This window comes from Schistocerca nitens, chromosome 4 (assembly GCF_023898315.1).
Source record: "Schistocerca nitens isolate TAMUIC-IGC-003100 chromosome 4, iqSchNite1.1, whole genome shotgun sequence".
Classification (NCBI taxonomy): Eukaryota; Metazoa; Arthropoda; class Insecta; order Orthoptera; family Acrididae; genus Schistocerca; species Schistocerca nitens.
In genome coordinates this window covers 634,599,367-634,623,018 of record NC_064617.1, presented here as the reverse complement: position 1 = coordinate 634,623,018, position 23,652 = coordinate 634,599,367, and the positions used below count along the sequence as shown (strand labels likewise).

Below are 23,652 nucleotides of genomic sequence, written 5' to 3'. Positions count from 1 at the left end.
TTCCCCTTGCTTTCAGCCGTTCACAGTACCAGCACAGCAAGGCTGTTTTGGTTAGTGTTACAAGGCCAGATCAGTCAATCATCCAGACTGTTGCCCCTGCAACTACTGAAAAGGCTGCTGCTCCTCTTCAGGAACCATACCTTTGTCTGGTCTCTCAACAAATACCCCTCCATTGTGGTTGCACCTACGGTACAGCTATCTGTATCGCTGAGGAACGCAAGTCTCCCCACCAACGGCAAGATCTATGGTACATGGGGTGGGGTGGGGGTGGGGGGGTGGGGGAGCTCAGAACTTAAGTGGCTCAAAATGTAGTGTCATCTACTGACTGTTTATGAAGCCAAACATGTAAGTAATTGTTTTGCTTTAGTAGTCACTTGAGTACATGTGAAAGCTAACAACAGCAGCTTCAATAAGAATTGCTCCCACCAATCACAAAGTACATGTTGCAATTTGATTTCTATGTTAAAAGGATCTACAACTGCTCAAATTGTTTATGGTCCTACAGTAATGAGTGAAAATAGTGATGAATTCAAGACTGTTATTGTCAACTAGTTCAATTCCTAAGCAAGGGGTTCGAATAATTTAGCAAGTAGTTACAAAAAGCACTTGGAAGTGAATGGGATTATCTGGGACAGTGAACTAGATTTATAGGAAACTAAAACCACCAATAAAACCATTGTAACAATTTTTGATGACCAAATAGTTCTTACTTTTTGAATATGTCTCATATCAAGTATACAGAAGTGAGACCCCCTGTGCAATAAAAGTAGAGAAAGAACACATGGGAAACTACTGCTGTATTTCTTCCCTCTAGGCTGAAAGTTGAGTCATATTTCAATATTTACATCTCTGTAGGCAAAAGTTTTCCTATGGCACACTCATCGTCCTAGTGATTAAATTAAACCTTTTACGCTATTCGTTTCTGTCATCACGCGGCAATATGAAATAATAAACAAGGACTCCAAACTCTAAAATGAATTTCATAACAGTGTTAGATTGTTGGCAACCAACCAGAATCGATTTCAAGAAAGAAATAGCATCATGGTGGGATTCTGGTATAACTTGTACCCACAGCCACACATCGTACAGTGGTTTACTCATTGTATATTAAGATTCATACGGTCTTAATGAAAGAGGGTCTTATCATTCTGCACTACAGGCTACTTTTCACTATTTCTTCATCCAGTTGCTTCAGAAGACTAAGTTCCCAATATCACTGTTATGTTCCAAATAACACTGGCCAAATCTATTCTGGAAGTTGAAACTGACTTTCTTTTTGGTGGAGTGTCACCAACTTTCACTACTTTGACAGTTTCATTTCTGGTGTGTAGAGGTGAACAGTCACCACATACACAGCTACTATTTGGCATATAAAATTAGTTGGATTATTATTAAAACTGTTAAACATTAGTAAGAAATTAAGTCTTGAAGCTTTTAATCAGCATTCAACAAATGTGGCACTCATCTTGCATAAAATTTCACACATTTCTTCATGTAACATGTAGCCTACCCATCTTCTAACATCCTATAGTATCACCTAGTTTACAGACCTTCAATTTTCATTTTTTCAGTACCATAATGTACACATTCTCAATGTTTAAATCTGCAGTTGCAGCTTTTACACAACCTTTGGTTTATTATCTTGCAAGAGATGCACATTCACCTTTGAATTCTACAGCACATTCTTCAGTCATGAATGAGGGAACATACATACTCTTTCATGCACCTAAACTTTGGATGAATTCAGGTTGGAAACACACCAACTAAATGATTTTTCATGAGATTATGAAAAACAGCCATGGATCACTTGACATAAAAGACACAGAGCTTGGTAGGTGAGAGTCATGCAAACCATAAAAATTAATGGACAAATTTTAAGATCTACTAATTTGATCATGATACAAGTATTATATGGGAATCTAGGCTCTCTCTGCAAATTTTAAAGAGGAAATCTCTTTGGGTTATGAGCCGAGTAGTGACATCTTGTTGTTAAAACATTTCGAGTTCCCTGCTCATCATCTTTACAGGAAGTGTTGGGTTCACATCCAGTTCACATCTTTATAGTCACTGGACCACAGACTCCTTTACTGGGGGCCCAATGGGTGGGCCACTAGTGCGTCTTTAGAACAGACGTTGCAACTGATGCTGGTGGGGCCTCCCAGTGGGGAGCACGAGTCCAGGCATCAAGTCCTGGCTTCACCTCTCTATTCCACCTGGTGCCTCCACTGGCTTTACGTCAGACGGTTCCTGGGGTGTTTTTCCTAATGCACATACCATGTGGAGCTCAGTTGGAAAGAGCTGTCTACTTGAAAAGACCATCACATACTCTTGTCTCCACTGCCTCTTTGATGGCCAAATGCCAGAGCCATCAGTGCAAGACAATGCCTTTGTCTGCTCAAAAACAAACACGAGATCTTCATTGATGCTGCACACTACCAGTGCAGACTTTTCAGTTTGGCTGAAGCAAATGCTCCAAACATATTGTGAACATTGCTGCAACATGCACAGCTGTTTCTGGCTGATGTGCTGCATGTCAAACTTGCAAATGATGCTGTAGCCATCAGGAGCCTATAAGCCCTAGTTGGTCTTTGACTGGTCAAAGCATATTCTTGACTTTAACCGTTGAGCAGAAAATGGTTTTTATGTTGTGATTCTTCACTATCCTGGCAAACTTGGCTGAGGGCAGTTCTGGTATGAAAGGAACTTCAGGCACTTGATTTCTTTTTCTGGATTGTCTCTTCTTCTTCTCAGTTGGTTGGAGACCAAGTCTTATTTATGTCTCTGGATAGCTGTTCTTGCCAAACATTTTGGGAACATGCTGTAACTTAGTCAGTACACCTTCCTTGTTGCATACGGTATGCACTGGTATGTAACAGGGTGGTGAGCGCAGATTTGCATTCACTAGATAATAGCAGCCACTGGCCTTTAGTTGCAGATCTGTCTGTGTCTTCTCCATGCATAGAATGCCATCAGGATTCTTCTTCATCAGAATGTTTAGGAACAGTAGGAATCCGTTTTCCTCCAGTTCCACGGTGGACCTGACGTCATGTTTGTTGTGTTGTTCAACCATGGTAAGAATAGTGGTCCAAATGTTTGCTGAACTTTGCAACATTTAGGTCCTTTCAGAAGGTTATGTGAACATACCTATAAATGATAAACCTGTTATGCATATTCAGACGAAAGTGTAGGAGGAGGAGCTGCCTGTCAGACATGATCAATAACTTATCTCTCCACAATAGAGTTCTTGTCCACTATGATTGTCCAATGATGGCAGAAATTAAAGGCTGTGAGTTGTTTCCATAGATCTGTCATGAAACTACAGCTTACAAGTGATACAAGCATGGTAGAACATGAACAGTGACATCAGTAATCCAGGAATTCATGAAGGTTAAGCAAAAACAAAAAGTACATACATCATATCTGTTCTTGTCCATTTCATATGCAACCTTCATGGCATCTTCTGGTGTTTCACAGACTAAAGCATTATTTGTAGCAAATAGCACTGCTCTCTTGATATCAGGTGGCTGGTAGTGAAGAACATCAAACAACAGACGTACATTCTTTGGTTCCTTTATATTTCTGAAACAGAAAGATGATGCAATAATGACTTGAAATTACAGCTGAATTTGAAAGACGAAAATCATCACACAATATTAAATAGTGTCTCATTATTTTCAACAAACTTATCTTCAGAACACAAAATAAATACTACATTTTTTGCTAGACTGTGACTTCATAGACTTGCACCATATGGTTGAGAACTTTAAGATCCTCCTACATCAGTCAGGTGCGTACTATACATCAGAGGCTGTTAACCATGTTGCTGATCCTGTGTGGTGTCCAAACATGGTCCTTCTTTGTTTCTTTTCTTTTTTTTTTTTTTTTTTAAAAAAAAAGGCTGCTCTCATCTAGTCCAGATAACAACAGCTATAGAGTGCCAAGTGCAAGTCTAAGATCTGAAGGAATGTCCCCCCCCCCCCCCCCCCCCAGGCTACAGTATTTAAATCCTAGTAGTTAACTGACGGAGCATTTGGAACAAAAGTGCCCAAGTTTGGAGCACTCCTAAAAAGCAGTGCAGCTCACGATATACTATTTGTTAAAGGACATCTTGTGAACACCATGAGCTGTACTTAAAATGTTTATTAGCCAAACCCCTACTTGGGTGTACAACCCACTGTTAGTGGCTTCTTCATGTAACATGTACCCTATCCTCCTCTTAATATCCTATAGTATCAGCTTGTGTATAGGCCTTTAATTTTCATTTTTCCAATCATCCAACAATCAATGGGCACAATTGCAGTTTTGTTAGTGGAGGATGTGACAAGACATTCTGTGAAACATTATTAAATTTGTTCTCTGGAAAGTCAGAACAGATGGTTTGGAATGATGATGATTTTTGGTTTGTGGGGTGCTCAACTGTCCAGTCATTAGCACTCGTAAAAAGTCCCAATTCTTGCACAATCCAATTTCTTACAAAGTCTGATCTAGCCACTGTCACGAATGATAATGATGATTATGATGAGGAAAACACTAACACCCAGTCACCGGGCAGATAAAATCCGCAACCCAGCTGGTATTTGAATCCGGGACCCCGTGATCCAGAGGCAGCAGTGCTAGCCACTACACCATGAGCTGCGGTCAGATAGTTTGGAAGGTTGCTCATTTTGGAAATATATAGATCTAACGGCAACGAATAGGTATGACCTCTTTGAGAATGTACACATGGATCTGGTGTCAGTGGACATGATGCAACTGTAGCAAAATGATTACCGAAGTACAAAGGGCAACTAAAACAAGTAGAAAGATTCAAATGTTTAATGAACTAGACAAAAAAGAAACAGTGTCGTTTCTCAATCACGAGCTTGAAACTTTAGCACAGGACAGGAGCATGCAGAGGAACTGTGGCTCAAATGTAAAAGAATAGTTGATCCTGGACTGGATAGATATGTACCTCAAACAGTTCATGAAGGGAGGGACCCATCATGACATTCAGTCACTGTAAAGGAACTTCTAAAGAAATAGACTGCTGCATTATAGGTACAAAACAAAGCATTGCACTATAAAAAGAGAGATGCTGAATGAAACACGTTTGGTTGTCAAGAGAGCACTATGTGAAGGTTTCAATGACTTTTTCTACAGCAGAATATTGTCAAATGACCTTCCACAAAACCAAAATAAATTCTGGTCATACGTAAAGGCTGTTTGTGGCACCAAAATTATTATCCAGTCACTTATGGACAAACAAGAACTGAAACTGAAAAATTTTCAAATTTTCCTTTACAAGAAGGTAAAACCAGGAAAATTGCCTTAATTTAACCCTCATACCACTGAGAAGATGAGTGAATTCAGGGGCATTGAGCAACTGAAATTGTTAAATGGAACTCCTGGGCCTTATGGAATCCCTATCGGAAGCTACACTGAATTTGTGGCTGAGTTAGCCCCCCTATTAACTAAAACATATTGTGGATCACTTGCACACAAAATTGTGGCCAATTGTTGGAAGAAGGCACAAGTCACACCTGTCTACAAGAAGGGTAGTATAAGTCATCCACAATACTACAATCCCATATAACTGACTCTGCTGGTTGTTGAAACCAAGTGTACCATATCTGGGGGCAAAAGAGGCTGTCCCCCACCTCTCAGGGAAAGGAAAAAATATAGTGCAGTCAGGTGTTTTTGTTTCCAGAAAATGATTTCAGAGTCAGCATTATGCATGTTTTTAACAGGATCAGAAATGATCTTTTGCATTGCTACTTACAAGTCATCATTCGTCTTCCAAAATATTAAAAATACTCCATACTCCAGGTATAGGGACCCCCTCCCCCCTGCTACAAACTATCATATGGCACCCTTGGTACAAATATATTCCGAGTTCAAATGTAACGAGGTATTTTGAACAGAATGACCTCCTGAAAACCACGGATCAAGGTAGACAGGTAGATGCAGTATTTCTAGATTTCTGAAAAGCATCTGAATCAGTACAACATCTATGCTTATTTAAAAAGTCAAACAATGGAAAATTCAAGATGGAATGTAACAATACTATGAGAAGGAAAGTTGCTACTCACCACATACTGGAGATGCTGAGTCGCGGTTAGGCACAAAAAAGACTCGCACAATTATAGCTTTTGGCCATTAAGGCCTTTGTCAGCAATAGACACGCATACACAATCATGCAAACACAGCTCACACACACGACTGGAGTCTCAGGCAACTGAAACTACGCATTTGCGTGAGTCTCTCTCTCTCTCTCTCTCTCTTTCTGTGTGTGTGTGTGTTTGTTTTATTTGTTGAAGAAAGCTTTGGCCAAAAGCTATTAGGTGTCACAGTCTTTTCGTCATGCCTGTCTGCAACTCGACAGGTCATCATTACAGTACTTAACAATTCTATCCTTTTCCTAATATTGTTGATATTCCAATGTGGAGTTTAGGTTGTTCAATTTATTATCAGTTTGAAGAAAGCCAGAACATGTAATGAATACCGAATACTGACTAATAGTAAGTGTACTTAGACACACTCGTCATGAAATTTTAAAGATTTTAGTCACTGCCATCCCCCTCCCCTCTTTTCAGATCTTGGGTGCATTCTTGCCTAGTAGTTAATAACTACCATTTGTTGTTATTTTCTAATGTTCCTTGGCACAGTATTATTCCAGGCTATTGATTACCTGTATCCATCTATCCGATTTAAATTGCACCCAGACTCTAAATCACTTTAAGCATCACTTCTTATTAGCTTATAGTTCTAAAACTTAGAATTAACATCCTGTACACAACCCTAAAGCATAATAAATCATAAATGCATGTGGCTAATTGAAGGAGAATCTGAATCAATGGAGAGATGTGGACAAGGCTTTGCATTACCGTAAAAATAGTGCACTAAACTCAGTAAGAAAAACACAAGAGTAATCTGTTCATAAAATACCAAAGGTGAAGAGAAAGATGGAAGCACAAAAGTTAAGATGACCAATTGACACCAAAACAGTTCAAAACAACTAGAAAGGCTGATATCAATATACACTCCCATCACTGAACTTTGTGGAACCAATCTGTTGCAGCTAAGACATCTTCTGCTGTATCTGTTCTCTTGGTAGTTCTACCACACAACAAAAAATTCAAGAGACCCCTATAGAGTCTGGACAAAAAGGACAGAGGAGGAGGTAGTGTCAGATATAAGCTTTAGGTCAGTCTGAGCAATGAGTTCAGATCCAAGAATGCTGCCTATCCTGGCCAGCATTTAGGTTGGAACCCTAGCATTGGAGGGCAGTGTGGGGGGTAAAAATCGTAGAGGGAGACCAAGAGATCAATACACTAAGCAGATTCAGAAGGATGTAGGTTGCAGTAGGTACTGGGAGATGAAGAAGCTTGCACAGGATAGAGTAGCATGGAGAGCTGCATCAAACCAGTCTCAGGACTGAAGACCACAACAACAACAACAACAACCTAGCCTGCACACAAGTTTGGTCTATTAGGAAGGTTTTCTTCTGAGCACTTTCTACTGTGTAGTGGAAGTAGCACAATATAATCTTACCAAACAAACATAAACCAAGGAAAAGAATCTACTTCTGGGCACAACAAACAGGAAACAGGACATACAGAATATTCTGCACCGATACCAATTTAACACGACAAAGCAAACTATGAGCAGCAGTAGCCCAAAGTGTTACTAAAGATATCGATACAGGACATGCATACTAACCTTAATCTTTCCTTCAGAGGTTTGGCTTGAATATAATCCAATGGAAGAAATGTCTCTGGCTCCAACATTTGTTCTTTCAAATACTGAATACACTGTCTTGCTGTCTTTTCTGTATCTACAACAATGGCTTCCATATACTTGCCAAGAACTTTTGTAATTGCCACATTATAGCGTTTGTGAATCGGCTGACACATGTTGATCATCCGATCAAACTGAAATCAAGAAAGAAAAATTGATAGTAATGCTCTAACTTAAATCTTGGAAATCTTCACACATAATACATGGAATATGTAATACAGACAGAAAGTAACTGCAAAATACATTAGGAAAAAAGTGGGTCAGAGTTTAACATCCCACTGTCCAGCAGATCATTACGAGATGGAGCACCGAGTAAGGCCTCGTACTGACAATCACCGCGACTGTTGAATGAAGTACAGGGTTATTTGCAAGTATTTCCAGTTTTCAGAAAGGATAACTCTACAAAAACAGAAAAGAAAAATGACAGATATCAGTCGATAGAGCATCTCTCCAAGTTTAGATTCGTAACACTCAGTGTGGCGTAGTTGCATTAGTGGGCAGGCATGTAGACAAATCAGACACTCATCAAAGTAGTTTGTGCCTCCAGAAAAGGAACCCAATGAAAGGGTTTCCAAAATGGCTGCTGTTACGCCTTCCGGTGCAATTCACCAGTGAGCCCAAAGAAATGTACACATGTAATGATGAATGCTGTGTCACAAACGGTGCTCATATCAAGCACGTCTGTAATGTGAGTAAAAAGCATGGAGAGATGTTGTATACGTATATCTTTCATTTTTTTTTTTTTTTTTTTTTTTTTGTGCAATCATCTTGTGAAACCATGGAGGTACTTATGAATAACCTTGTACAGGTAAGGCATAGGATACAAGTCAGGGTGTATACGTGGACAAGGAAAAAAAAAAATTCTCGGGTTTCCTGGTTAAAAATACCGTTTCCCTGGGTGAAAATACACTTTTTCCACGTTAAGTGACAGTATACTCATCCTCGGCACTGTAAAACTCATCAATCCTTTGAATGTTTATGGTTTTATACATCGACGTAGAATTTCCTGGCACTTTAGAAAACGAAACTCTTGGGGGGGGGCATAAATTTGAATTCCGCCAAACAAAGCATGTCTCTTTCTGAAGCATTGAAATCGAGATGATGATGCGCTTTTGTAGGCCAGTCATAGCTCACGTCACGTGTTCTCTCCAGCTGATGACAGCATAGGACACGTGATATAGTCAGCCAATAGCAAGATCACTCTTACGTAGCACGAACACACAAATAAGAAAAGTTAATGGTTTAAATTAAGATACGTAGCATTCACATGTAATATTGGTCTCGAAGATTAATAAGCTGGAAGAGAAGTTAAGCTTCCACATATAATGTTGATCTTTTTTGTGCGTGATACACTTTAAAATACATCACACAAAGGTGCCAGTAAAATTTTTAATAACGACGTAAATGTCTGATCTTCCGGGCTCAAAATTCTTCTAAATTGTCATCCTCAATGAGTTGATTTTTAAATCAGAGTCAAACACTTTGTGATTTAAGAAATTCATCATACATTCTCGCACATAGTTCATATTGCGTAAAAGGAAACCTGCTTTGAATGTAATGCGTTTCAAACCACCATTCGCAATATTTTCCCGCGACCTGTTAGAAATAGGTTCGTTTCAGCAGTTGCAAGAGGGCACCAGATAACAGGCGTCACCACGCTTGCACAGCTACGATGACGCAGGAAGCCCATATATATGTTTGTACGTGTAAAACATTAGAAGATCTTACATTATGTCATAAAAGAAACAAGACATCAGAGGATACTTCAAGTGTGTCGGAATTTCATGAACCATACTAAAATGCATAAATCGGCTTAAAATGCACACTCGTACGTAAATTTTCTTGTGGTACCAGTACTGTATTATCTCATGTTTGGTCATGTCATACGAGCACTTAAAATGCAGCGAACAGTTGAAGCTAACCAATAGTGTGAAATTAAATACTTTGTTTCAAATAAATTTACTGCCTCAGCAGAAAAGATTAATGAAAGCCAAATCTCTCTAGCAAACCAGCAAATATAACTTCATTGTTCTGCAAGGTGATTAATGCTTGACTATCAGAAAGGTGGAAATAATATCTGAAACTAATATTTTGGTCTTCCGTAATTATGCGAACGTATTTTAATTCATTTGATAGCTCCCGGCCACAAAAATCCGTTTTGTCATCATTTAACGTGAGAGCAACAAACGAAGAGGAAACAACAAAATCACTGAACGTAAACACAGGTCACGGAGATGACCCAACTCCGCACAACAACTCAGACTGCTCTGTGCATCAGCCCCAGATTTACTATTATTTTCCCAACCTGGAGCAACATTAAGTAGAGGCGCCTAGCTGCACTTATGTAACCAGAAGCGGGAGAAGGTACTACTCATATGCAACTCAACTGCGCATGAGCAAGAGCCCGCCTGCAACTGCTCAAACGAATCTAATTTAAACAGTTGTCACGTCACACTCATAGGAGGCAGTTTGTTGTTATGAAGCATTGCAGTCTCCCTAAAGCCTTTGACCCTTTGACACAGTTTGCTGTTGGCAGACCCTTGTATGAGCACTGTTTTGTTGTTGTATATGGCGCGTTTCCTTGCAACTTAAGCCCCCCCCCCCCCCGTTCATGTTTCACTGCTGCAGCATTATTCCGCAGTAGCGGGATACAGTAATATCCTTTGTTAGAGTATTGGTTCTTACCAGTAAAAATCACAAAAAATTTAACTGAAAACTAAAACAATGAAAAATTCCCAGAATTCTAAACAATTCCCAAGTTCTTCCCAGTTTTCTCCCAGATGAGAAAATTCCCGGGTTTTTCCCGGATCTCCCGATTGTTCCGGGTCATATACACCCTGCAAGTACATTGTATTGTAACCAGATCAAGAGTCAGTGATGCGTGGGCTTTCCACATATCACCTTCTCAATGGTGTATTGTGGGTGCCTCAATTTGGGTAAAACTGCCACTTCCAGAACCAACTGTTGTGGGCAACAATGTTTCTGTATCAGGGGTCCTCATCAACTATCACAGATTGAACCAGCATAGAGTGTAGTAACTCCTTCATCAGTTCCATGGAGGAGGAGGAGGAGGAGGAGGAGGAGGAGGAGGAGGAGAGAACAACAACAACAACAACAACAACCAGTGGGTATCGCCCCAAATCACCACCTCCCTATGAGGTACCACATAAGCAGTTGTATCCACTGCATATTAACGGGTTATGTAATTACTATGGGTGCAGACACACCACAGTATGGAAGAAGGTTGCTGGACTGAAGTGTTTCTGTATCTGGTGGCAGACTCCTACAGCAGAGTAAGAGTGCATTGAAAATCAAACGCGAGAATGTATCCTGCTTGATAACAGGACTCTGTTCAGGTATGTGCTGGAGCTACTCTTAAGTTGGGGATATTCACATGGACTGAAATATGACTTTTGATAAGTCTGCCATTATATCTTGTAAGCAAATAATACAGGAACCCATTATCCAATTGTCATGTGTTTGTTTCCCTATAGCAATCTGTAGACAATCTGTACCTACAGCAAGACAATGCACCAGCTCATTTGTCCCATATACTGACACAACACATATGAGAGAGCCTGTATGGCCCCTCAGACTCACAAGTATATATTAGCAACATGCATCCATCTAAATCCTCAAATAATCTGTAGCATAGTATGAATAATGAACATTCTAAGGTGGTTGTTGTTGTTGTGGTCTTCAGTCCTGAGACTGGTTTGATGCAGCTCTCCATGCTACTCTATCCTGTGCAAGCTTCTTCATCTCCCAGTAACTACCGCAACCTACATCCTTCTGAATCTGCTTAATGTATTCATCTCTTGGTCTCCCTCTACGATTTTTACCCTCCACGCTGCCCTCCAATACTATATTGGTGATCCCTTGATGCCTCAGAACATGTCCTACCAACCAATCCCTTCTTCTAGTCAAGTTGTGCCACAAACTTCTCTTCTCCCCAATCCTATTCAATACTTCCACATTACCCTCTAAGGTTATTACTGCCTAAAAGGTGCATTAAGAATCAACTTGCCATTTACCCAAGTTAGAGCAACCAGCCAGAACATAACACCAACTACTTAAGTTTTCCTTTAAATCACTTAAAAAAAAAAAAAAAAAAAGTTATGCAACATATAATCACTTGTTCACTTTTCAACACAATTTCTGTTCTTTTCAACAGATTGTAATCATCTTCGATCAAGTGTTATGGTAAATCATGCTCTCTCTTTTCCTCAGCTGTAGTAAGGAATTTTGCAAACTTCCTATACGGTGGGCTTGTTTTAGAAGATTAACCAGTGATGTTGCCAAATCTAGGCTGTATAGTGAGTGGAATCAAAATGTTGCAACTTCAGCAATGGATTGTGAACTTTTGACAACATCTTGCATAGCCACAAATTCACACCATACTACGGAGCAGCAAAAATGGTGACTGGGAGTGTCAGGGAAATTCTTCCAGCCCTCTTCTCCTCTCCTTTTCTAAGTGCCAATGAGAAACCTTTGGCCTAATCCAACCTGGTCCGTGACTAAGCTCACACCATTGTCACACAGTGTCATTTCTGACACAGCTTCCAACCAGGTAGCATCATAAGGAACACAAATTACCAAATGGCCACCTGTCATCAACAAGGTTTATATGTGACAACACTGAATTTCATTCATGCTGCTGGTCGCATGGCTTTGTAACTTTGTTGCTACCCAGCATTCACTTACACATTCACTGTATGGAAATGTTGTATGATTACAAAGAAAGCAGCAACTTTCACTGGATAGTATTTTTGTTTGAGAGTTAAGATGACAGTTTGAAGATGCAACGTACACTTACTTCTACTCGACCTACAAGACAATGTTGTGAGCATCATAGACTGTAAAAGCACTAGTATGTAGTGCTTCACTACAAACAGTATAGAGAAACAAAGTTTCAATCTACAGGGTAAGATATTAATGGGAGAAAAACTATCACTGATTTGGTCGTTTTGCAGAAACATATTGTTCGTTGTACTGTATTGGAGTTTTTATGACCATGGCAAGTATTCCGCACAGCAAATGGTGGCAGAAGATTGCTTTCACGGAAGGCTGTCATTCGAATAAAGAATTCTGAAATCTTTGGAATTCAGGTACATAAAATATGATGATAGAAGACAGATTCTGATGGAGAGGTCCAGGGCAGTGGTGGTTTGAAAGTACCAATTGGCAAAGGAAACAGACTTATTGCATGTCATGCAAGATCATCTGAACATGGCTTTATCAATACTGAAAAGCTAACATTTGCATCCTACAAATCTAATGATTACCACAAAGACATGAATAGCGACATATTTTAACACAGAGTTTTTAGGTTATGTGATTTGGAAGAACATTGAGTAATTGTTAAAGAAAAATGGAAACGATTCCTAATTCTAATATAAAGGAGGAAGAAACTGTACAGTAGATAGAAAACTATTTCAATTTCAGGTTTTGTATATGATAGTGGAGATGTTGTAGGAAGTCAAACATCACAGGCATCTTTACAATCAATTTGAATTTGACAACTTAGCAGCAAAAATGGACCACAATGTTGTGAGGCTGCCCCCTTTTCACTATCAATACAACTTGCCAGAAAATGTATGAACGTTGGAGAAAAGAAAAGTCACGTCCAAAAATTGCACAGTCACGATGAAAGATTTAAAAATAAGTAGAGGATTATGATGTCACTGTGGAATAAAGGATTAAGTGGGTACATATAGACGAAGAATCTGTAAGGAAACAACTCTCGGAAGGAACACGTTAGAGAAAAGTTCAAGTCATTGTTTCAAATGACTCCTCTGATAATCAGTCTTTACGGATGGACTATTAAGCAGCAATAAATTGCATTAAATGTTTATTTCTTGGTCTTTCCTCTCCCCAGAGGTGACAATGTTGTTTCCTCTCTCCGACCGCAATTCCGTCCCTGTTGTCTTCCATCCCCCCACCCAAAACAACCAAATATGAGGCAGAACAACTGCTGAGCGTACACTGCCTCTGTGGGCATATTGGTAGAACTTGTGGAGAACAGAAGTAGCGATGGAACAACCGATTGGTTTTAGCAACTGACTGGCCAGTCAAATGTTTCTGTTCAGTTGGTTTTTTTCAGTCAAATGAAACCAATCTCTGTGGCCATGTTGTCAGCTGTATGAATGTTTTCACCCAGTCTCTGGGTTTGAGTGATTACATTTACATTCTTTTTCAGCCTCTTCAGTTATACACCAATCTTCAATAGAGCCACCAACTTTTTTGAGAGACAAGTAATGTATCTCTTATCAAAGAGAACTGAACAACGAATATATTTCTAAAAATGAAGTATTTTTCAAAACTTACATTTACTTACTTCAGTACAAATTTTTCAGGCTTGTAGCATTAAATATGGATTTTTGGCTGATTTTAAGAGGATAATAAAGGTGCTACATTATAAATTTATAATTAAATAAATGAAAAATACTTTTTTCTTAAAATTTGTTGAAGCTCCATCTGCCCGATAGTCTGCACCCATCACCAATAATTCTATTTCACTACTGAGGTGACGTGAACAGAAAGCATATAGGACACAAATTTTTAGATTGTCTGGTGCCTGCAGAACTTGCTCTTTAACCACATACAGTCACTCAATGGAAGTAATGTTTTTTTTTTTTAATTTTTTTGCAATAAATATTTGTCATCACTCGTTAAATTTCTTTGATTTTTTAAAATAATATAGTTTCATAATATGAATCATACTTGCAAATACTGTGTATCAGATTGAAAGTATCTTCAGGATGACTTCTCATTCAATTTTGTCCAAACCCAGGCCACTGAGCATTTCGCCATTTTGATCCACACACAAATTTTACTATTAAGACAATGTCTATTCATAAACATGAATGAAAAACTAAACTAAAAGCTACTTATTGGCTCTCAATAAAAATCAAAACTCAGGACAGCAATCACAATGATGACAGGTGAAAACAGAATCCAGTTAAGAGTCAGACTGCACTCAACTGTTTTCATTTTCGCAGACCAGTTTCATTTGAAAGAAATGAATGAATAATAATCCCACAGATATGTAAAATTGCAGCCAAATGAGTCGACTGTTTTCCAATGACTGGGTGAATCATTTGTTTGCATTCAGCTGTTGTCATCACAATGCAGAAAATTTGTTTTCTGCTTTGTACTGACATTAAAATTAAGAAGCAAAGCTATGGAATGTTTACATGTTCACAGCTTTATAATTTAAAAGATGATAAGTAATGATGTATTTGACTCTAATATCCCTTCTAAATCGCATGACAACACATCAATATGGACAAATTGCTATTTCACTACAATATTTTCTAAATATTTTCATGACGCGTGGTTTTGCAGCCATTGTTTGAGCCATCATTAGTCTTCTGACTGGTATGATGTGACCTCCCACAAATTCCTCTCTTGTGCCAACCTCTTCATCTCAGAGTAGCACTTGCATCCTATGCCTTCAATTATTTCTTGGATGTATCAATCTCCTTTACATGACCCTCTAGTAACATGGAAGTAACATGTCCTACCATGTTGTCCTTCCTTCTCGTCAGTATTTTTCATATTTTCCTTTCTTCCACCTCTTTCCTTACCATATTAGTCCACATAGTTTTCAACATCATTCTATAGCACCACATCTCAAACACATTGATAAATTACTTCTTTTCCAGTTTTCCTGCTGTCGATGATTCACTTCCATAAAATGCTGTGCTCCAAATGTACGCTCCCAGAAATTCTTCCTCAAATTAAGGCCTATGTTTAATACTAGTAGGCTTATCTTGGCCAAGAAAATCCTCTTTGCTTGCGCTAGTCAACTTTTTATGTCCTCCTTGCTTTGTATGCCATGGGTTATTTTTTCCCAATGTAAGAGAATTTAACTCAATCTTCCTTGTGGTCACCAATTCCTAATATAAGTTTATCCCATCACTAATTTCATGTATGTTACTACTCATTACTTTCGAATTTGGTTTACTACCAATACATATCATGCAATCATTTGACTTTTCATTCCATTCAATACATCTTTTAATTCATTTACATTTAGGACTGCTATGCCATTAGTGTATCTTATCAGTAATATCCTTTCACCCTGAATTTTAATTCCAATCTTTAAGGATTATTTTACTTTCATCATTACTGCTTCTATGTACTGACTGAAAAATAAGGGTGAAAGACTGTTTCCCCCTCTTTCACTCTTTTTTAATCCAAGCACTTTGTTCTTCGTCTTGCTGTCCAATTGCTTGAAGTTGACACCTGCTCCACAATATCCAACAGGTTGAGACATGCTTCTAAAGAACTTCATCACTACTGCTACAGATCTTACATGCCCATATTTTTCCTTGTCTGGTGCTGTGGTACCTATGACACCCTCCAAAATCTGCTTATAAAATCATATTCAAACAAATAATCCAACTATTCGTGACCCAAGATATTTGATATGAAATTTTCTCCTTATTTTGAATCATACCTCTTTACTTCCACATTCTGATCAATTGATTCATTGTAACCATCTACAAAACTCTGCGTAATCAGTAATCAAAGCCTATCAGTGATTAATCATCTATTAGCATTAATGATGTCACTGGCACATCAAATGTAAGGCACAGACAATGCTATGGCGGGTTGACCATTATGCTTTCAATCAGCCAATGATGTTCATCGTGCAGCTTCTGTTCAGTGGAAAACCCAATGTCTAGATATATTGATGCACCCTTATATTATTCTTCAGTCTCTTATGTAGAAGAATCCATCTGCTTTGTTACATATTGGCTGTAGGTCACAGATGTGAGTGTCAACATCCATGCATTATTAATATACAATACCAATATTTTATTTTCAGTTCCCCAGTCAACTTTCCATCAACTTCTATGTCCTGCATAATCCCTTTTCCACTTAACTTTTTTTTTCTCTCATCTTTCTCCAAGATTGCTCCTTCAGTTGACTGTTTAATTTTTTTTATTTATTTAGTTATTATTTTTTTTTTATTTTTATGTTGGTTCTCCTAGTTCTTTCAACTACCATCCACTAACGTACTAAGCACAGCTCATTCTTCTTGTTTTTCTGCTTCTACATATGAACCACAATGGACTACTTTTATTTCAATTTTGCCTCCTTTCTTTTCTTCCACATTTCACTCAATATTTTTTGATATTTCTCTCTTCCTTCTTCTGTCCAAGTGACTCCAGCTTTGTTCTTGGGTTTGCCATGAAAACCTTGGGAATATTGGTTGGTTGGTTGATTTGTGGGAAGGGGAACAAACAGCGAGGTCATCGGTCCCATCAGATTAGAGAAGGAAGTCGGCCATGCCCTTTCAAAGGAAAGTATCGCAGAAGTACCCGGATCATGCTATATTAGTCGGAGGCGACTTCAACCTACCTAGTATAAACTGGGATGTCGATGGATTCATTACAGGTGGTACAGACAAGCTGTCGTGTGAATTACTTTTGAACAAATTATCCGAAAACTGTCTTGAGCAGCTAAATCGACAGCCAACGCGTAATGGAAATATTTTAGATCTGGTAGCCACGAACAGACCAGACCTCATCGAAGGTGTCAGTGTTGAGACAGGGATTAGTGATCATGATGTTGTCATTACGACTATGGTTACAAAAGTTAAAAAGTCGGTCAAGAAGGCTAGGAGAGTATTCTTACTAGAAAGAGCAGATAAGCAGTTGTTAGCGTCCCTCTCAGTAAATGAATCGACTTCATTTACTTCCGGTACGATGGACGTGGAAGAATTATGGGCAAATTTTAAACACATTGTAAATCACGCATTGGGCAAGTATGTGCCGAAAAAGTGGGTTAAGGACGGAAAAGACCCACCGTGGTTTAACAGCGCAATTCGGAGAATGCTCAGGAAGCAAAGGCAGTTGCACTCGCAGTAGAAGAAAGATTGGGAGAATGAGGACAGGCAAAAGTTAGTAGAGATTCGTGCTGCTGTAAAAAGAGCAATGCGCGAAGCATTCAACTACTACCACCGTCATACCTTAGCAAAAGATCTTGCTGAAAACCCAAGGAAATTCTGGTCTTACGTAAAATCGGTAAGCAGGTCGAAGGCTACCATCCAGTCACTCACTGATCAGTCTGGCCTGGCAACGGAAGACAGCAAAACGAAAGCTGAAATTTTTAATTTAGCATTTGAGAAATCTTTCATGCAGGAGGATCGTACAAATATACCGCCGTTTGAGTCCCATACAGATTCCCATATGGAGGACATAGTGATAGACATCCCTGGGGTTGTGAAGCAGCTGAATAGGTTGAAAATAAATAAATCGCCAGGTCCCGATGGGATTCCAATTCGGTTTTACCGAGAGTACTCTACTGCATTGGCTCCTTACTTAGCTTGCATTTATCGCGAATCTCTTGCCCAATGTAAAGTCCCGAGCGACTGGAAAAAAAGCGCAGGTGACGCCTGTATATAAGAAGGGTAGAAGGACGGATCCTCAAAATTACAGACCAATATCCTTAACATCAGTTTGTTGCAGGATTCTCGAACATATTCTCAGTTCGAATATAATGAATTTCCTTGAGACAAAGAAGTTGCTGTCCATGCATCAGCACGGCTTTAGAAAGCATCACTCCTGCGAAATGCAACTCGCCCTTTTTTCACATGATATCTTGTGAACCATGGATGAAGGGTATCAGATGGATTCCATATTCCTTGACTTCCGGAAAGCGTTTGACTCGGTGCCCCACTGCAGACTCCTATCTAAGGTACGAGGATATGGGATTGGTTCCAAAGTATGTGAGTGGCTCAAAGACTTCTTAAGTAATAGAACCCAGTACGTTGTCCTCGATGATGAGTGTTCATTGGAGGTGAGGGTATCATCTGGAGTGCCCCAGGGAAGTGTGGTAGGTCCGCTGTTGTTTTCTATCTACTTAAATGATATTTTGGATAGGGTGGATAGCAATGTGAGGCTGTTTGCTGATGATGCTTTGGTGTACGGGAAGGTGTCGACATTGAGTGACTGTAGGAGGATACAAGATGACTTGGACAGGATTTCTGATTGGTGTAAAGAATGGCAGCTAACTCTAAATATAGATAAATGTAAATTAATGCAGATGAATAGGAAAAAGAATCCCGTAATGTTTGAATACTCCATTAGTAGTGTAGCGCTTGACACAGTCAAGTCAATTAAATATTTGGGCGTAACATTGCAGAGCGATATGAAGTGGGACAAGCATGTAATGGCAGTTGTGGGGAAGGCGGATAGTCACCTTCGGTTCATTGGTAGAATTTTGGGAATATGTGGTTCATCTGTAAAGGATCCCTTTATCAGGTCGGATTGAGGGAGGACATAGAAGCAATTCAGAAGCGGGCTGCTAGATTTGTTACTGGTAGGTTTGATCATCATGCGAGTGTTACGGAAATGCTTCAGGAACTTGGGTGGGAGTCTCTAGAGGAAAGGAGGCGTTCTTTTCGTGAATCGCTCCTGACGAAATTTAGAGAACCTGCATTTGAGGCTGACTGCAGTACAATTTTACTGCCGCCAACTTACATTTCGCAGAAAGATCACAAAGATAAGATAATAGAGACTAGGGCTCATACAGAGGCATACAGGCAGTCATTTTTCCCTCATTCTGTTTGGGAGTGGAACAGGGAGAGAAGATGCTGGTTGTGGTACAAGGTACCCTCCACCACGCACCGTATGGTGGCTTGTGGAGTATGTATGTAGATGTAGAACCATCCAGCGTTTACCTGAAGTGATTTAGGGAAATCACAGAAAACCTAAATCAGGATGGTTGGAAGCGGTTTTGAACCATAATCCTTCCAAATGCGAGTCCAGTGTGCTAATCACTGCACCACCTTGCTTGGTTTTGGAATCTTGCAATTTCTTTCTGAATGGCAGTTATTCCTTAATATCTTGGAGTAATTCAGAGTTTGTCTATGTTTTTTTTCCAATTTCTTTGCACTATGAGTGATCCAATTTTAATTTACCTGAATAAGTGAACAGCCTTTTTGTCAGTGGGTACAATTCATTCTTTGTATGTGTCCTGTTCCTCATTATGTCTGCAATCTTTTCCAATATGTGAATAAAGGTCACTATTATGACATCTTCCGTGTTATGTTTGCTCTTTAAGCGGTTCCAAAATTTAGCTTAGTATTTTTCTTTCTGTGTTTCCAGAACTTCCATCATCACCTTTTTGTTTCGAATTAAACATTCTAATTCAAATGTGCTTTTGGGTGAATTACTGTAGTGTAGTTTAAGTCTAGCACTAAAAGATATTGATTTGACCTTGTATACTTCCTTAGTGATGTAGCACATCATTTACGTCTTATTAACTCTTATTTTAATGGCTTGTGATGTAACACATGACTCCAGTAGAAGTGACATGTAACTCTACGTATAAACCTCGAACACTGTTGAGAGGTTTTTGTCATTTGTTTTTTGCCTGTGACATGATACAGATGGACATCATGCACCTTCAATGTGCGGCAGTGTTTGCAGTATAATCACCGTTGCAGCATGATAATGCTACGCCGGCCGAAGTGGCCGTGCGGTTCTAGGCGCTGCAGTCTGGAACCGCGAGACCGCTTCGGTCGCAGGTTCGAATCCTGCCTCGGGCATGGATGTGTGTGATGTCCCTAGGTTAGTTAGGTTTAACTAGTTCTAAGTTCTAGGGGACTAATGACCTCAGAAGTTGAGTCCAATTGTGCTCAGAGCCATTTGAACCATGATAATGCTGATAACATCAGTCAACAGAACTGTTCATTTGCTCATGTACTGTCTGAGTCTGTTGGCTGACATCAAACTGAATGAACAAGCAATGTTTCCTGTTACTAACTGATGTTGTATTCCTTTCTACTAAATATGGAATTACTTGAAGATTGTAAGTTTCCACCACAGGTGCAACTGGAGCGGAAAAGTCAAGACGAGTGGCATCTACTTAGTCTATGAAGAAGATTAAATCAAACAACAGAAAATCCAGGATGGAATGAAATTATCCTCCCAACCTTGAACAAAACAAATATCCCATAATTTATCTTTCCAGTCTCCCACCATCTCACAAAGTCCCACAGTCCATCCACAGAGGAGCATTAACTTAGTAAAATCCAGGACTGGAGGAACTGAATTATGTTATCCGCCAGGGTTTTGACTATCTCTTGTCGTGCCCTAAAATGAAAAATGTTCTGCCCACTATCCTTCCCACCCATCCCACAGTGGTATTCCACCATCCACCGAACCTACACAATATACTCGTCTATCCCTAAACAACCCCGGCTCCCAACCCATTACCTCATGGCTCATACCCCTGTAATAGATCTGGATGCAAGACCTGCCCTATGCATCCTCCCGCCACTGCCTACTCCAGTCCAGTCACAAACATCACCTATCCCATCAAACGCAGCGCAACCTGTGAAACCAGTCATGTGATCTACAAGCTAAGCTGCAAACCTGTGCTGCATTCTACGTGGGCATGACAACCAACAAGCTGTCTGTCTGCATGAACGGCCACTGACAAACTGTGGCCAAGAAACAAGTAGACCACCTTGTTGCTGTACATGCTGCCAAATATGACATCATTTCAATGACTGCTTCACAGCCTGTGCCATATGGATTCTTCCCACCAACACCAGCCTTTCTGAATTGTGCAGGTCAGAATTTTCCCTGCAATATATCCTATGTTCCCATAACCCTCCTGGCCTCAACCTTCGTTAGTCATTGTCCTTTCCCATCCAGCCGTTTCTCTGTTACCAATCCAGCACTACAAAGACTTCATTCCTCCATTGTACCCAGTCTTTTTACTTCCCTCCTTTTCTGCTATCTCCCCCCCCCCCCCCCCCAAAATCTCTCTGCTGCCCTCCATCCAACTTCCCGACTGCACGCAACTGCCCAACCCTCTTTCCACCCCGTCCCTGCGCACTGCCAACAGCACGTCAGTGTCCACCACCCCTAACCCACTATCCCTCCCCCTCCCCACCACAGCCTCCTGCTTACCACCACCCAGTCTCCACTCCCATCCTGCACTGGTGCTGCTGCTTGGAGTGTGGCCTCAGTTGCCAGAGACTGTGTGTGTGTGTGTGTGTGTGTGTGTGTATAGTCTAATTTTGATGAAGGTCTTACAGGCCGAAAGCTGTATTTGTGACAGTCTTTTTATTGTGCTTATATGCGACTCAGCATCTCCGCTATATGGTGAGTAGCAAGTTCCTTTTTGCTATGAAGAAGATTTATTTCCAAGTGTAGCAATTCAGAATGATACATAGGTAGATAAATAAATAAACCAACAACAGTTATGTGGAATATGAATTAATTCTACTTTCTGGTAAACCAGTGGCTGAGACTAAGGACTATGATTGTTTCATCAGTTCCATAACTACACCACAGCAGCTGGTAGCAGCAACGTTGGGCACTCGACAACTTACAGCCAACTATTTCACCAAGCATGGTGATCTGGTTTCTTGTCATTATTGTGTCGCTATCAGACATGCAAGCGACTTCAGTGAGGGGGGGGGGGGTGAAGAGGAGGAAGAAGAAGCAGCTGCCTTCCGCACTGAGACAGTTTTTAGCACGGGAAGAATAGTTTTCAACAAAATATTTTTTTATTTTATTACTATACTGATCTAGAAGGTGGAAGAGTTAAAAGCTGAAAATGCTAATTTAGGCAGCAATTACAGATCGAGGAGATGAGCTGATGTCTCCACTAGATACTGCAGACACACAAGGTATCAGATTCACTGAACTGAGTGAGAAACTAGGCACTAATAGTTCTGATAAGCACGAGCCAAAGTTATGCTCTTCTAACTTGCACAGAGGCTTGCAACTTCGAAATAAAAGATAAAATATCTTAATTAGAACCTCCGATTTTAAATATAACAGGATAGTTACATTCTGAATATCTGCACAGTTTGATTTCACCACAGATCCACTGCATGTATCTCCTATCAAATTAAATACTGAAACAAAATTCAGACACTAACACCAGTTTAAATATTTTAGAACAAAGTATCAATTTAAGTAAGGTAAACATAGGGGCATATTTTCGCATTACGATAGTATAAACAAGAATTCCACCAAATACAGCAACAGGAATTCCATCAAATACATCAGAGCAGCTTCCAAAGCACTGAAATTGAGATTACGATGCTTATCAGCCAATCGTAGCTCATTGTCATGTGATGTTGCCAGCCAATGACCGCAGATATTCAGAGCATAGGACACATAATGTAGTCAGCCAGTAGCAACATCATTCTTAAGTCGTGCAAACATATGAAAAGGAAAAGTTAATGGTTTAAACTAATATACATACAGCACAGCTACAAGAAAAGCTAAGCTTTCACATATAATACTGGTTGTTAAAAATTTTTTGCTGTTTTGTTTTCTGAGGGAATGATTAGGCGGGGTCCTGAGAACAGAACTTAAATTGCAGCAGCTGAATGTTTCTGAAAAGCACGGTTATAAAGTTCACTGACTGAATACATGTTCCGTCGAGCACTTTGACTTTTCCATAGAAAAGCCAATTACTTGTGCAATTGCTCAAGAACTCCCTCCACACTTTTTCTCTTTAAAAAAGATGAAGAAGAAGAAGAAGAAGAAGAAGAAGGAGAGGGGGGAGGGAGGGGGGGGAGAGAGAGAGAGAGAGAGAGAGAGAGAGAGAGAGAGAGAGAGAGAATAAGTATACTTTCTGTCATTGGTGTTGTATAATTTGTAATCTATGGAAGAACTAAAATAAATAAGAAAAACTAACCTTGAAACTTAGTCTTTTTTTAGCATGTGTTACCCTTGAAGATATATCAGGCACAAGAGTGTCAATAAAATATTAAATAATGACAAAAATGACTGGTCTTCTGTGCCCCAAATTTTTCTAAGTGGCTGATCCTTAATGTTCAGTTTTGAATAAGAGTCTAACACTCCATGATTTAAGAAATTAATACATTCA

General features: G+C 39.6%; 1 protein-coding gene across 2 annotated transcripts in view; it reads right to left on the bottom strand.

Annotated features, from left to right (window-relative positions):
• Positions 1 to 23,652, bottom strand: part of LOC126251397 (structural maintenance of chromosomes protein 1A) — a 191,919-nt gene that overhangs the window by 93,059 nt on the left and 75,208 nt on the right. For both annotated transcript variants that reach the window (XM_049951796.1, XM_049951797.1), the window contains exons 10-11: positions 7,699 to 7,910; positions 3,414 to 3,579 (exon numbers count right to left, since the gene is read on the bottom strand). In XM_049951796.1, the coding sequence (XP_049807753.1) occupies positions 3,414 to 3,579; positions 7,699 to 7,910 (378 nt within the window). The remainder of the gene's footprint in view (positions 1 to 3,413; positions 3,580 to 7,698; positions 7,911 to 23,652) is intronic.